The sequence below is a fragment of the Erythrolamprus reginae genome, chromosome 2 (assembly GCF_031021105.1).
Source record: "Erythrolamprus reginae isolate rEryReg1 chromosome 2, rEryReg1.hap1, whole genome shotgun sequence".
Classification (NCBI taxonomy): domain Eukaryota; kingdom Metazoa; phylum Chordata; class Lepidosauria; order Squamata; family Dipsadidae; genus Erythrolamprus; species Erythrolamprus reginae.
This window is the reverse complement of record NC_091951.1, coordinates 27289743-27306217: the sequence shown is the minus strand read 5'-3', so window position 1 is coordinate 27306217 and position 16475 is coordinate 27289743. Positions and strand designations below refer to the sequence as shown.

General features: G+C 45.2%; 1 protein-coding gene across 4 annotated transcripts in view; it reads right to left on the bottom strand.

Annotated features, from left to right (window-relative positions):
* LOC139163010 (zinc finger protein 263-like) overlaps window positions 1–16475 on the bottom strand; it is a 73474-nt gene that overhangs the window by 1503 nt on the left and 55496 nt on the right. For all 4 annotated transcript variants that reach the window (XM_070743900.1, XM_070743901.1, XM_070743903.1 and 1 more), the window contains 3 exons: window positions 16013–16103; window positions 3260–3954; window positions 2028–2118 (listed from right to left, as the gene is read on the bottom strand). In XM_070743900.1, coding sequence (XP_070600001.1) covers window positions 2028–2118; window positions 3260–3954; window positions 16013–16103 — 877 coding nt within the window. The remainder of the gene's footprint in view (window positions 1–2027; window positions 2119–3259; window positions 3955–16012; window positions 16104–16475) is intronic.

Sequence of the window (16475 nt, the reverse complement as noted above, 5' to 3'; positions counted from 1 at the left end):
CCATGAAGGGCTTTAAAGGTCATAACCAACACTTTGAATTGTGACCGGAAATTTATCGGCAACCAATGCAGACTGCGGAGTGTTGGTGAAACATGGGCATACCTATGTAAGCCCATGACTGCTCTCGCAGCTGCATTCTACGCGATCTGGAGTTTCCGAACACTTTTCAAAGGTAGCCCCATGTAGAGAGCAAATGCTGGCTGGGGAATTCTGGGAGTTGAAGTCCAAATATCTTCAAGTTGCCAAGGTTGGGAAACACTGACGTAGAAGACTGACGGCAGAAAAAGACCTCATGATCCATCGAGTCTGCCCTTACACTATTTCCTGTATTTTATCTTAGGATGGATCTATGTTTATCCCAGGCATGTTTAAATTCAGTTATTGTAGATTTACCAACCACGTCTGCTGGAAGTTTGTTCCAAGGATCTAGGGCTCTTTCAGTAAAATAATATTTTCTCATGTTGCTTTTGAAGATGCAACACAATCAGACTTGCAAGATTTTATTACCTTCAGTCTTGATTTTAAAAAAGTGTTAGAATCCTCCCACGGAATTGATTTACAGTAATACCTCCTCTTACGAACTTAATTGGTTCCGGAAGTAGGTTCGTAAGGCGAAAAGTTCGTAAGACGAAACATTGTTTCCCATAGGAAACAATGTAAAAGCAATTAATGCGTGCAAAGAGGGGGGGGTCACAAAATGGTGCTCCGCTGGGCGCCGCCGCCTGGCTGTCACCTTTTAAAACAGCCGGGGGGCTTCTCGGCGTTCTCCCGAACCCGAACTTTTCAGGTTTGGGAGGCCACCAAGAAGCGCCACGGCCCAGCTGTCACCTTCTGAAACAGCCGGGGGGCTTATCGGTGTTCTCCTGAACGCCAAACCCAGAGGTTCGGGTTCGGCGTTCGGGAGAACGCCGAGAAGCCCCCTGGCTGTTTCAGACGGTAACAGCTGGGCCGTGGCGCTTCTCGGCAGCCTCCCGAACCCAAACCCAAAAAGTTCGGGTTCGGGTTCGGGAGAACGCCGAAAAGCCCCCCGTCTGTTTTAAAAGGTGACAGCCGGGCGGCGGTGCCCAGTGGAGCGCCATTTTGTGATGTGCGGTGGGTTCGTAAGCTGAAAAAAGTTCGTAAGAAGAGGCAAAAAATTTCTGAACCCCGGGTTCGTATCACGAGGGGTTCGTATCACGAGGTATCACTGTATTGGTCTAGTCCAGGGGTAGGCAAAGTTGGCTCTTCTAGGACATGTGGACTTCATTCGCTCTGAGCCTTCAGAGAGGGGCGGCATACAAGTCTAATAAATAAATAAATTATTATTATTATTATTATTATTATTATTATTATTATTATTATTTTCTTTCTTTTTTTTCCAGAATCCTGTGCTAGCATGATTGGCTACGGAATTCTGAGAGTTGAAGTCCACAAGTCATAGAAGAGCCAACTTTGCCTACCGCTGGTCTAGTCCATAGTTCCCTCTAAGCTGAGCAGTGAGCAATCGCTCACTTAAAAATCATCATCAACTCAGAGTTTTCCAAACCTGCCCAGAAGCCGAGAGGGAAGGAGAGAGAGAGGAAGAGAGGAAGAGAGAGAAACAGATAGAAAAAAGAGAGGAAGGAAAAGAGAAAGAAAAATAATGGGAGTAAGGAAGAGAGAAAGAAAATCAAAATCTAGTTTGAAACTAGCTCAACTATTTAAGTGGCATTTTGATATTGATAGAGTTGCCCTATTATGAGCTCACTGTTATAGACACACAGTACAGTATTTTATTTTGAAATTCTCTGAGGCAAAACAGGGTGGGTTTTTTATTTGTTTGTTTGTTTGTTTATTATTTCTGTGCCGCCCAGTCCCGAAGGGACTGCCGCTCAGACACTATACTTTTCCGCCCACCCACCCCCAAAAAATTAGAGGGAACACTGGTCTAGTCTATCAAATACCCCAAAGGCCATAATCAGGATATGGTTTCAGATTGACCAATCATGTTCTACCTACACTTACTAGATTTCATCCCCAGGTATTTCAAAGCATCATGGTCTACTCACTGTCTCCATCCATGGGGACTTGAACTTTCACAGTATCCAACGAGTCCACTTCGGAATTGGAAGGCTCATCAGGCAAGTCCCCCAGATCTTCCTGTGTGTGAGAAACATGAAGATGTCTAAAGAGACGATTGGGACACATATTCTCAACATCAGCCTATTGCTATTACACAAACCAGGATCAATTGGAGATTCATTTCTGCCCGCCTTGAGCTTTGGCAAAATAATTTTATAAGATTACAAACCTTTGAGAGATTGGAAAAATTATAAGGGAAACCACAGCTTCGTTGTCCGGAAAAAGGTTAAAATGTTCTAATTATTATTTTTTATTATTATTATTTATTAGATTTGTATGCTGCCCCTCTCCATAGACTCGGGGCAGCTCACAACAATAACAAAGACAATGTAAGAACAAATCTAATAATTTAAAAAACACTAAAACCCCCATTATTAAAAGCAAGCATACACACAAACACGACTCGGGGCGGCTCACAACAAAGTGAAAAAACAATTTACAACAAATCTAAATTTCTACTAAAAACATTTTAAAAACCCCATTTTCTAAACACACATACATACACACATACCATTCATAAATTGTATATGCCCGGGGGAGATGTCTCAGTTCCCCCATGACTGACAACACAGGTGGGTCTTAAGAAGCTTACGAAAGGCAAGGAGAGTAGGGGCAGTTCTAATCTCCGGGGGGAGTTGGTTCCAGAGGGCCGGGGCCGCCACAGAGAAGGCTCTTCACCTGGGGCCCGCCAACCGACATTGTTTAGTCGACGGGACCCGGAGAAGGCCCACTCTGTGAGACCAAATCGGTCGCTGGGATTCGTGCGGCAGCAGGCGGTCTCGGAGATATTCTGGTCCAGTGCCATGAACGGCTTTAAAGGTCATAACCAACACTATACATTATACTGTATAACTGTATAATTATAATGTCTCAGGCTGGCAATGATGGAGAAGACCATCCCTGAATCTGAGATGTCCCAAGGTCATGTGAACCTCTTTTGCCACAAGCAAAATCAACAGGGAAGCCAGATTTCCCGTTTCTAACTGAACAGCCACAAACAAACATGTTACTAACTTAACAGCCACAATGGTTAACAGTTGCAAAATGGGGCAAAAGTCACTTAACAAACGTCTCACTTAGCAACAGAAACATGGGATTCAATTGTGGCCATAAGCTGAGCCCTACAAGGGTGCCCAATATGACAGCGATCCATGCTCACCCTCTGCTCATCTCCTTGTGGCAACCTCTGAAGAAAATCCTCGGCCAAGGCCACCGCCTGGCTCCCCGTCTCCGGACACTGTTCCAAAACCCACTTCTGCATTTCCGGTGGCAGGATCCTCAGGAACTGCTCCAAGATCACCAGCTCCAGGATTTGCTCCTTGGAGTGACGCTCCGGCTTCAGCCACTGGCAGCAGCGGTCCCAGAGTTGACCAAACGCTTTCTCAGGCCCTTCAGCGTCGTCGTAGCGAAACTGCCGGAAGCGTTGGCATTGTATCATCACGCTGAGCTTGCCTTCCTCCCCCAACTGTTCCGTCACTTCCACTGAGGAATCCAGGCCTTCGTAAAATTCAGGAACGTCCATGCAGCCCAGACCTGGAAAGGTTTCATTTGCAGCTTTTCCACTGAAGGACCCTTGATGGAGATCGGCCTTTCTGCTAAGAGGTGGACTAGTGTTATTCTCTGGTGAGAACTGAGAAGATGGAGAGTTTCTTCCATCCAAATATGGAGCCCTCGGAGCTTCTCTTTTCTGGCTCTCACACAACTGGTCCATCCCCTTTTCTGATTCCTCCTTAATCTGGGAAGGAGTGAAATCCTTCAGATACTCCTGTGTTGCTGCATTTTGAATGCTTCCCCTTGCTGGCTCTCTCTTTCCTGCCCGGGATCCTGGCAAGTCTTGTACCTCCATCTTTCTTCCTGGCAGAAATAGAAATGATCATAATTACTTTTGCATAAAAGGGAAGCCAAAGATCCATAAAGGTCTGTTTCTCCCCAATCTGACTAATTATATCTCTTAAATTTAATTAATTAATTAAATATAATTAATGTAATTATATTATATACTATCTATCTATCTATCTATCTATCTATCTATCTATCTATCTATCTATCTATCTATCTATCTAAAATTCAGCAAAAGCCTGTGATACATACAGAACATAGTTTGTTGGCTATGAATAAATTGACTGCCTTGAAATGGCCCTGGGTTGGGCCTAGAGGCAAAAAGGAGCTGTGACGTTCCTTCAATATACCAGGGTGATCCAACAGAAAAAAAACAGATAGCCCCTCCCTGGTACAAAGCTGAAAGGATCAGATCTGGTGGCCTAGAGCAGCGTTTCCCAACCAGTGTGCCGCGGCACACTAGTGTGCCGCGAGACACCGTCAGGTGTGCCGCGGCGAGAGGCGGCGGAGGAGAGTGGGCGGATCGGGCGGGCAATGGGGCAGGGCGGAGAAGCCAGGGGCGCGTTTGGCCGGGGGCACCTACTGCCGCACCTCCCTGCCCCTGCCTCCCCACGGTGCCTCCGGCCAAACGTGCCCCTGGCTTCTCCGCCCTGCCCCATTGCCCGCCCGATCCGCCCACTCTCCTCCGCCGCCACCTCCTGCCTTGGGGCGAGCAATCCGGGAGTCCAGGACTGTGTGGCTTTGCGCCATGAAGAGAAAACGGCCAACTTTTCCCTGCTGCCGTTTTCTCTTCATGACGCAAAGCCACACAGTCCCGGACTCCCGGATCGCTCGCTTCTCCGGTCAGCAAAGCCATCTGCCCAGGAAAGCGCCGCGCTGGCCGGAGAAGCGAGCGATCCGGGAGTCCGGGACTGTGTGGCTTTCGGCTGGGGTAACGGGAGGCGGCGCGAGGCCGGGCGCTGGGGACGTCTGAGAGGGCGAGGAGGCTGATGGCTGCTGCGCACTCCACTCTCTCTCCGGCTCTCTCTCGCGCTCTTTCTTTTTCTCTCTCTTGCTGGCGTGGTGAACGAGAGAGAAAGAGAGAGAGAGAAAAAGGGGAGAGAGAATGAGAGAAAGAAAGCAAGAGAAAGAGAGGGAAAGAAAGCAAGAGAGAGAGAGAAAGAAAGGGGGGAAGGAGGGAGAGGGAAAGACATAGAGGGAGGGAAGGAGGGAGAGAGAGAGAGAGCAAAAAAGAGAGGAAGAAAGAAAGAAAGAGGGATGGAGAGAAAGAAAGGAAGGAAGGAAGAGAGAGAAAGAGGGAGGGAGAAATAGAGTGAAATGGAGGAAGAGATATTTTTTTTGTCCAAACTTTTCTTTAGCCCCCCCACCACCCCCTTCAGTGTTCCCCAGAATTTTGAAAACATGAATAATGTGCCGCGGCTCAAAAAAGGTTGGGAAACACTGGCCTAGAGGTTAATTCTCTGCCTTATAAGGCAGAGGCCCCAGGATCAAATCCCAGTAAGAGTATGGCTAGCTGATGAGGCCAGAACAACGCCGAAATAGCGGTATCCTAGTCTCCCTTAATTTTAAAAATTCAGCAAAAACATGTGATATATATATATGATATGTACATGTGCTCGTGGACGCACTGTAGGAAGAGTCCCACAGCAATTGGAGAGCCCAGTGGTGGCACGCGGAGTAGGAGTAGGATGCAGTCGGCAACGCAGCAGGGACACTTACAGCACTGCACAGGGGATGGTCATTGTCACACATTGAAAGTATGTATGAGGCCATATTCAATATTCACACAGATCCACCACCCTTGGAGGTGATGTCCCATAGCAGAAGGCATCACGTGACCCGCATGGTGGACGACTACCTGTCCATGGACATGATGGTTCTTAGCGATGCCTCCACCAACTTCAATTTTTGGGTAGGAAAATTGAACACGTGGCCAGGGCTTGCCCTCTATGCCCTGGAAGTGCTGGCCTGCTCTGCGGCAAGCGTCCTGTCAGAGCGTGTGTTCAGCACCGCAGGAGGGGTCATCACTGATAGAAGGATCTGCCCATCCACAGACAACGTTGACATACTGACATTCCTTAAAATGAACCAGGCGTGGATCACAGAGGACTTTGCTGTGCCATCCCGAGTGAGTGGTTAGAGCATTCGTTACCACCACCAACACCACCCTCACAGGTGTAAAATTCATGTTATGTATGTATATAATCAGTTATATTTTTATGGTTAAAGTTTGGGTATAGTTTGTGTTTGACTAAAGTTTGTGTTCAATGAAATAATTTTTTGCACAGATTTTTTTTCTGAGAGCCTAAATGCATGTTCCTCCCAAGTTGTGTCACCTATTGAAAATCTGAGATATCCCTGTGTATTTTCATGGGGAAAAATTTAGTGTGTCCTGAGTTCGACTCCAGTCAATGGCTGCACTGTGCACCTGGCCAGGAAGAAAAAATTTCTTTCGGAAAAATGGTTGCAGGGAGCCTAAATGCAGGGAGTCTTCGGAGAGGGGCAGCATACAAATCTAATAAACCATGTTCCCTCCCAGAACTGTCACCGTTTGTAAATCTGAGATATGCAGGCTTATAGTAATGGGATGTAATGTCCAGGCTTGGGTTTGACAAACACGGTTTGTGTTCTCTCTCCACCAGTTGAAGTTTGCCAGTGTGCCACTCTTGTCCAGTGTGCAAAGCCATCCAGACATGACAACAGAACAAGAGAAAGAGGAGGTGTCCAGGCCATCATCTGGGAAGGATGATGAGACCCAGATCTCCGCTCCTGCAGCTTACTGCAATGTAGAGTCTGAGAGGGAGGCTAGCGGGGAGGAGTTGGTGAAAGAAGATACCAGGGTTGATGACGAGGTGCTAGATCACATGTGGACCGAAAACCCTCAGCGTTCATCTGCAGTTACTACTGGCCACAGCACCCAGAGACCGATAGCGCCACAGAGCGCACGCCCTCCAATCACATAGGATTGCTGGGAAAAATCTGGTGGGTGGCTGCTGTTCCGTCCTCCTGCTACTCTGCGTCCCCCTGTTCACCCTCTTACAAATTTAATTTGTGGCCATCGACAGGGCCGCCTTCTTTCTCTGCCTTTCCTTTTTCCGTCTAATCTGAAGCCTCTAGAGCTCTCTGTAAATTTAATGTGTGGCCAACGACAGGGCCGTCTTCTTTCTCTGCCTTTCCTTTTTCCATCTACTCTGAAGCCTCTAGAGCTGTCTGTAAATTTAATTTGTGGCCAACAACAGGGCCATCTTCTTTCTCTGCCTTTCCTTTTTCCATCTACTCTGAAGCCTCTAGAGCTGTCTGTAAATTTAATTTGTGGCCAACAACAGGGCCGTCTTCTTTCTCTGCCTTTCCTTTTTCCATTTACTCTGAAGCCTCTAGAGCTGTCTGTAAATTTAATTTGTGGCCAACAACAGGGCCGTCTTCTTTCTCTGCCTTTCCTTTTTCCATCTACCCTGAAGCCTCTAGAGCTGTCTGTAAATTTAATTTGTGGCCATCAACAGGGCCATCTTCTTTCTCTGCCTTTCCTTTTTCCATCTAATCTGAAGCCTCTAGAGCTGTCTGTAAATTTAATTTGTGGCCAACGACAGGGCCATCTTCTTTCTCTGCCTTTCCTTTTTCCATCTACTCTGAAGCCTCTAGAGCTGTCTGTAAATTTAATTTGTGGCCATCAACAGGGCTGCCTTCTTTCTCTGCCTTTCCTTTTTCCATCTAATCTGAAGCCTCTAGAGCTGTCTGTAAATTTAATTTGTGGCCAACGACAGGGCCGTCTTCTTTCTCTGCCTTTCCTTTTTCCATCTAATCTGAAGCCTCTAGAGCTGTCTGTAAATTTAATGTGTGGCCAACGACAGGGCCGTCTTCTTTCTCTGCCTTTCCTTTTTCTGTCTAATCTGAAGCCACTAGAGCTCTCTCTCAATTTAATTTGTGGCTAACAACAGGACTGCCTTCTTTCTCTGCCTTTCCTTTCTCTATTAATCTGAAGCCTCAAGCTGTTACTACTGGTCACAGCGCCCAGAGACCGATAGCGCCACGGAGCGCACGGCCTCCAATCATATAGGATTGCTGTACAAAATCTGGTGGGTAGCTGCTGTTGCCCCCTCCTGCTACTCTGCATTCACCCTCTTGCAAATTTAATTTGTGGCCAACGACAGGGCCACCTTCTTTCTCTGCCTTTCCTTTTTCTGTCTAATCTGAAGACTCTAGTGCTCTCTCTCAATTTGTTTTTTTTTAAGAAATTGGGGTTTTAATATGTTTAGTATTTATTTATTATTTTTAAAACTAGATTTCTACATGTTATGTATTATTTTGTTGTGAACCACCCTGAATCCAAGGAATTGGACGTCATAGAAATCTAATAATAAATAAATTTGGAATGGGGGGTGTCTCTTGGTTTTCCTGCATAAAAACCAGAAGACATCGAATTGCTCCTTTGCAGACTATTTTGCACAAGGTTTGCAAGGAGCTGCTCCTATTAATGTAGTATCATCTCCAAACCCCAAACATTTTACCCTTAGACTATCCATGGTTGACCTCTCCAGATTCCTAAGAGGTCAGTAAGGGGTGTGCATAAGTGCACTAGAGTGCCTTCTGTCCCCTGTCCTTTAGTCTCTCCTATATCTCTTATATCTTCTCTACTATATCCTCTATAACAGAGGTCCCCAAACTTTTTACACAGGGGCCCAGTTCACTGTCCCTTAGACTGTTGGAGGGCCGGACTATTAAAAAAAACTATGAACAAATCCCTATGCACACTGCACATACCTTATTTTAAAGTAAAAAACAAAACGGGACTGAACTATTTAGAGTGGGGGGGAAGTCTGAAATTCATATATGTTTGTGTTTTGTTTTTAATTTTCTTTTATTAACATCTGATTGGCTATGCAAGGTTTTCTTGGTTTATACAAAAATGTATAAAAATGTTTATAGAAAAATATATAAATATATAAAGAAAGAAGGAAGCACTACGAGTCTACGGAGAGGGGCGGCATACAAATCTAATAAATAATAATAATAATAATAATGGTTAATAAGTTAGAAATGTAATTGGTGGTGTACTTTTTGAAGGAACATTAAGGAGGGAATTTAATTAAAAGAAAAGTATGTACCTGGATGACAACATTAGAAAAAAATCTTTTGCAACTTTTTTGATGATTTTATTAGTTACTGACAAAATAGCGCATTTTATTCAGGGAAAATTAGATGGTACATTGTATCGTTTGAATGTATGTTGGGAGAAAAATATTAAAAATTTACACACACACACCCAAAAAGTCCTTCCGTCCTCCGCCCCGAATTTTCTCCACTACATGTTGGTGCAGGGCAGGGATGGCCTTGCGTGAAAAGTAATAGCGGCTGGGAACGGAGTATGGTGGGACAGCCAATTTAAATAATTTCCTGAGACTTGGTGTCTCCACCAGGAGGTAGGGTAGCATTTCAAATGCCAGCAGCTGCGAAATGCTGGCATTCAGGGTCAGTGCTCGTGGGTGGGATGGGCCGAACCTCCGCTTTCTCTCAAACGTTTGAGGGATGGACAGCTGATGAATGCTTCCCTGGGACAGTGTAGACATGCTTGGTGATGGTGGTGCTGCTGCCGTTGCTGCTGGTGGTGGTGATGGTGTTGGTGGTGATCCATCATTGTCCCTTTGGGAAGAGAGAGGTGACCTTGTTGTTGGGGAGGCGTTGTCAGTGGCCGAAGCAGCCACACAGAAGAGGAAGACCCAGGCGTTTGAATGCTGCTAAGGTATTGTCTCCACCGAAGGCCATGTTTTGAAATCAGGTGCCTGGTCATGCAGCTGGTGCTGAGGTTATTAAGGACTCTCCCTCGCTTCAGGGACTGGTGGCAGAGATTGCAAACGACCTTTTTCTTGTCTTCTGCTAACTGCCTGAAAAAATGCCACGCTGGTGAGATTCTTTGCGACACATGAGGCGTGCTCGGCCCCCGGACACGGTGGGCAGTAGTACCAGCAGACTGAGCGCTGAGGGTTTGCAGCCTTCTCCCTCTGCTTCTGCTGGCTGCCACAGACTCTTCCTCCTGTCGGCCTTCGGTCCACGTGGGATCTAGCACCTCGTCATCTTCTTCCACCGACTCCTCCCCGCTAGCCTCCTTCTCAGACTTTACATTGCAGTAAGCTGCAGGAGCGCGGATCTGGGTCATATCCTCATCTATCGTGGTCTTCCCCGATGATGCCATGGACACCTCCTCTTTCTCCAGCAGAAGCTCCTGGCTATCTGGGAGCCCAAGGTCTGCAACTGCGGATTGGGCAGGTGGACGCCACCGGGGATCCCAGTTGCAAGTTTCAGAGAACAGCATTAAAGACTCCGCTGCTTCTGGGTGAGACGGCCTTGCTGCTTTGGAGGGGGGTGATGACTCAGGCACTGAACAGGCAGATGTGGTTGTGTGTGTAGAAGGCAATAACAAGGAAAAGGTAGCGCTGCATGCCATGTCATCTCCAACTTCTTCTTGCATCAAACCCAGGCGCCTGCTTGCACCAGAGGAAGGGCTAGGAGACTCAGATTTTACACGCCCTCTACCTGCCCCTGCAGCACCAGCTCCATCACCACCACCACCACCAGCAGCAGCTGCAGCAGCAGCAGCACGGCCATGTCCCATTTTCACGGCTTCCTTCATGTTTGAAGGCCTGCAGTGACACTGGTCCAAGGAACAGATGAAGGTGCGGCATTCAGGTGGACCTAGAATTAGAGAAAAAATGCCCCGTAAAACTTAAATGCCCAGGCAGCAGTAGAGCCTTTGTATTAGACAGAAAAACATTAAAATCACAGATACAGGAAGTGGCCCTGTGTTTGACCCAAAATTTCAGAGAGCACTAGAGGCTTCAGATTAGATAGAAGAAGGAGATGCAGAGATAGGAATTGGCCCTTGTTTTACCCAAAAATAAATTGACAGAGAGCTCTAGTGGCTTCTTTATATATAGAAAAAAAGGAAATGCAGAGAAAGAAATTGAAAGAAAGTGGCCCAGAGGTGGACCCAAAAATACGAGTGCCAGAGGTCAGTAGCGAGACAAAACTGACCGTCCACCCCTTTTTATGTATTTATTTATTCGATTTTTATGCCGCGATTCTCCTTAGAGTCAGGGTGGTTTCAACATGTTAGCCATTGCACTTTTTAATTATTGGAATGGCTCGATTGATCAATTCTACATGAAGTTTTTCCACCCACCCAATCTGCACGTTGGACAAGTCTCCCTCCCTCTGGATACAGGAAATAGCTTTGGCCCTGGAAGTATGTGTTGCTTTCCACGACAAGAAGGACCCCAGACCGCACTGGAAAAATTTTGGGCAGATAAGAACAGCATTCTCCCTCACTCTGGATACAGTTAATTGCTTGGGTCCTGGCAGGGAGGCTTTCCTACCAGGACAAAGAAGACCCCAGACCACACTGGAGAACTTTTTAGCAGACAGGAACACCAGTCTCCCTCCCTCTGGATACAGGAAATAGCTTTGGCCCTGGAAGCAGGTGTTGCTTTCCAAGACAAGAAGGACCACTGACCACACTGGAAAAATTTAGGGCATGGTCAGACTCAGCAACCTTTTTTTTTGGCTTACTGAGTGGCAGTCTTGCTGCCCACAAAATAAAAATGAATGTGTTCTGCCGGGCTCTCTGATAGGAGCCTCCTGAAAATTCAAGGGTACAAATTTCAGACACAAACACGTTTGAAAATTCAAAACAATGTTCTTTATCACAAAATTCAAAATAAACAAAGCACTCTTTTTGTATTGCACAAAGCACTCTTCCCAAAACAACTGGGTAGGCTGTACAATTTCCATTAAGCAGTCATTAAGTACTTAGCTAGCAGCTGTGAAGAAACTTCACACCCCTTCTTCTTCCAATGAAGTGAGACACATAAACACACGTTGCTCTGCTTTGATTTCAAAGGCGTGAAAAAGCAACAAAGTCCAGCAATACAAGATTCCTGACGAACTCTGATCAGATATTCTTCCACAATGGCCAAACCCACATGCTGCTATTTATAGCAGCAGCCCTAATTACTGGAGACCCGCCCAAACACAGGTAGCCTCCCTTATTTCCTGTAATATGTTCTTATTTGATCTCTTCTATGCATAATTCTGCGCTTGCGTGGGTCCAAAATGTCATCATCTGAATCAACGGAAGATAAGGGAGAGTGACTGCCTGGGCTGTGTGCCAAGCCCTCCTCAACCGAGTCACTCCCACCTTCTTCTTCGTCCGAGGAAACTAAACTCTGAACTGATTCTGTCGGCAATAACACAGGCCTGTGACATGTTGAATTTTCCCCTGCATCCACCTCCCCATTCCCTGGGGCAGGAGCTGGGCCAGAGCCAACCACAACAGAATGAAAGGGAAAAAAGTTTTTAAAATTTCAAAGTGGAAGTGTAGCAGAGAAAATCACCCCCAAAATACCCACAAAGCAATATTGTTGTGCCCTTCCATGCTTTTGGCCACAAAATAAATGAAAGGAAATAAGTTTTAAAAATTTCAAAGTGGAAGTGTAGCAGAGATCAACTGCCCCCCAAAATCCCTGCCCCCTTTTGTCTTTTTCTTCTTCAGCCCTGCCTGGATGCTCACCAAAGTTTTCTTGTCTCTTAAACTTGTATAAAGAGTCTTTGAGGACAATATCTCCCTTTCTGTGTAGCAGAAACAAAGTGTGTAGGTCTTTGAAATCTAAGCTATCTCTCCCTCTCAGTAGCACTAACAAGACTGTCTCTACCTGTTCTGTCGGGCTCTCTGGTAGACTCCTCCCAAAAATTTACAGGTACAAATTTCAGACACACACACGTTTGAAAATTCAAAACAATGTTATTTATAATGAAAATTCACTTAAACTAAGCCCTCTTTTGGTATAGCATAGAGCACTCGTCTCCAACCAAAATGGTAATTTGTACAAGTCCCTTATCAGTTCTATGAAACTTAGCTTGCAGCTGTGAGGCAATTCACAGTCCTTCTTCTTTCACAAAGTGAAACACACTTTGCTCTGGTTTAGTTTCAAAGCGGGGGAAAATCAGCACACAAAAGGTCAAAGTCAGTAAAGCAGTCACGAAACACAACGATCAGATAATCCTCCACAATGGCCAAACCCACAGGCTGCTATTTATAGCAGCCTCCCTAATTACCACAGCCCCACCCAACCACAGGTGGCCTCATTTTCTTTGATAATAATCTCTCAGTTGTTGTTGCCTACGCATCGCTGCCCAGACGGAGGGAACACAGTAGGTTAGCGAAAATGGAGCTCTAACCCAGAGCACCCAATTTCAACTGAAAGATGCTGAAAGAAAATGGAGGGTGTCCTGCATAAGCCACGCCCACAATGTGGTAATAAAATTTTTGGTAGCCCTTCACTGCATTAGCACCGTCATAAAATGGTGAGGAACAATGTAGAGAGATGTATCCTGTGATGGTCTCCTACGGGAACGGTCAGGAACACAGTTCCGGTAGCAAAATTTGGAGCTCCACCCCAGAGCACCCAATTCACACTGAAAGATGTTGAAACAAAATGCATAAGCCATGCCCACAGTGTGGTAGTAAGAATTTTGGTAGCCCATCATTGGATGTAGTCAACTACCCAGAAGGCCACAGCTTCTCTGGTCAAGACCTACAATTTTGGTCCCAGGACCTCTGCATGAAGAAAGCAAGAGAGATTAGAAACAGGAGATCTTTGACTGAAATGTAAACTATGTCCCTACCACCACTAAAAGAGGGAGCCTACTTTGATTTACAGGACCGTGCTTCCTGCCCCCCACTATTCTGTCGAGCTCTCTGGTAGAATCCTCCCAAAAATGCCCAGATACACTTTCAGGCACACACATGTTTGAAAATTCAAAACAAAGTTCTTTATACCGAAAATCCAAAAAAACGAAGCCCTCTTTTGGTATAGCAAAGAGCACTTGTCTCCAAACAAATTGGTAATTTGTACAAGTCCCTTATCAGTTCTGTGATACTTAGCTTGCAGCTGTGAGGCAATTCACAGTCCTTCTTCTTTCACAAAGTGAAACACACTTTGCTCTGGTTTAGTTTCAAAGTGGGGGGAAATCAGCACACAAAAGGTCAAAGTCAGTAAAGCAGTCACGAAACACAAGGATCAGATAATCCTCCACAATGGCCAAACGCACAGACTGCTATTTATAGCAGCCTCACTAATCACCACAGCCCCACCCAACCACAGGTGGCCTCATTTTCTTTGATAATAATCTCTCAGTTGTTGCTGCCTATGCATCGCTCTCCGCATGCGTGGCTGTATCATTAACTCTTGTTCTGAATCCAAGGAGGAGCTAGATAATTGATCTCCTTCTGAGCTGTCTGCCACACTCTCCTCCTCCCTGTCACTCATGTCTTCTTGGTCAGAGGAGCCTTCGTCAGCAGATTCCACCGGGGGCAAAACAGGCCTGCAGCATGTGGATGTCTCCCCCACATCCACAGTCCTTGGGGCAGGAGCTGGGCCAGAGCTAACCACAACACATCCATGACCTTTTCATTATTTTTGAAAGAGTTTTCTTTTTCTCTTTGTTTCTATTCTGCTATATGCTCTTAGGGTACTGACTATTTGATTTTCAGTATGTATTATTGCTGTCTTTTCTGTATTTTTATCTGTTTTTAACTTTTTTCTATCTTTTTCTATTTTATTTTGCTTTGTCCCTTCCACCTAATTTTTCAGCTGTCTTTTGTATATTATATTCAAAATGTTGAGAGCTTTCAACTTTCACATCTTCAAATATAAGTTCCAATCAACCTCTTCTAATTCTTTGTCATTATTTCTAGAAAGACCGCTTTTTAATTGTTGTGGTTGGCTTCAGGCCAACTGCTATGGCTGCTGATTTTGACTCAGAGGAGCTGGAGCCGTCCGATCACAGAAGACCCGTCTGGCTGGAGGAGGAATCAGACAGTGAACCAGAAGGTGAAAGGGATGAGGAAGGAGCTGGAGAGGCAGAGAGGGAAATGGAGCCGGTCAGATCTCCAGCCAGAGTTTCATCTGAGTCAGACGGGGAGGACATAAGGGACGATCCTATTCGTAATGTCTGGGTAAGGAGAATGATGGGACGTCAAGAGCAACTGTGCAAACGCAGAAATAGATTCTAGGTCACAGGTGTTAGGAATTAAAGATGTTGCCACAGCCTTGAAAAAGGGGAGTTTTTGCAGATGACATTGTGGGAATTTATCGTTCAGTTTTTGGAGAAAGACTTTGATGAATCGCGGTTTCGTGTTTGCTTTGGATATCTTTGGACTTTCTGAGCCTTAAGCCGTGAGTTATTTGGCTGATGTAAGCCAGAAAGACCTCTGTGCTGACTTGAGTGATTAACTCTGACCTGTTGGACTCATAAACTAACATTGCTATGGCAGCCTTCTGTATATAAAGAAAACCTCTTTGCTTTCTTTTTACAAGCCTGCGAGTGTGCGTGTGTGTTTGATTAATTACTTCATTTCTGGGTGCCAGGCAGAACGTTAATATTTAGAGATCATTTGGGGGGAACTTTCAACTCTCCTATTAAAAGGAAAAAAACATTCCATAAAATCCAACAACAAAATGCAGATATAATATGTCTCCAAGAAACGCATGTAAGAAAACAAGACCAACTAATTTTGAACCATCCCAGGCTTGGAGAAATCTTCTCATCCCTTGCTCAAGCTAAGAAGAGAGGAGTAGTACTATACATTAAACCCAAATTCAACCCCAAACTAATTTATACAGATGACAATGGACAGATATTAATAGTACAAATTACATCAGGACCAAAGAAAATACACATAATCGCAATCTATGCTCCCACAATAAACCAATCTATTTTCTACATCAAAAAATTACGGAACTAAACTTGGGGGGAACTTTTAACTTAACTCTCTAAAGTAACAGTTGGAAATTTTCTCACCTAGTCTCATTGCTCTGTCCACACACCGCTCCAGCATAAGATCATAGTGTCCCAGTTGCCCTAGCTTGTGACTGACCAAAAATGGTTATGATCCCTGCTGCTATTAAGGAGAGCTTTCTTTGGATCAGCGAAGAAAAATGTGGTTTCCTAATGATTGACAAAGCTCCTACGCTTACTAGATTTCATCCCCAAGTATTTCAAAGTTTCATGGTCTACTCACTGTCTCCATCCATTGGGATCTCAACTTTCACAATATCCAAAGGATCCACTTCGGAATTGGAAGGTTCATCAGGCAAGTCCCTCAGATCTCCCTGTGTGAGAGAGAAATATGAAGATGTCTAAGGAGACGATTTGGACATGTCTTCTCAACATCAGCCTATTGCTATTACACAAACCAGGATCGATTGGAGATTCATTTCAGCCCATCTTGAACTCTGGCAAAATGATTTTGAAACACTACAAACCTTTGAGAGACTGGAAAAGTTACAAAGGAAACCACGGCTTAGTTGTTTGGAAGAAGTTTAAATGTCCTAATTTTAATGTTTCAGGCTGGCAATGATGGAGGAGACCATCCCAAAAAGTACTCAAAAAACCCTCTTCATATGATGATGCATGTAATTACTGCCACAAGAATAAACCACAAAAATATCGAAGAAATAGTTAAAGCTAATATGAAAGCTTGG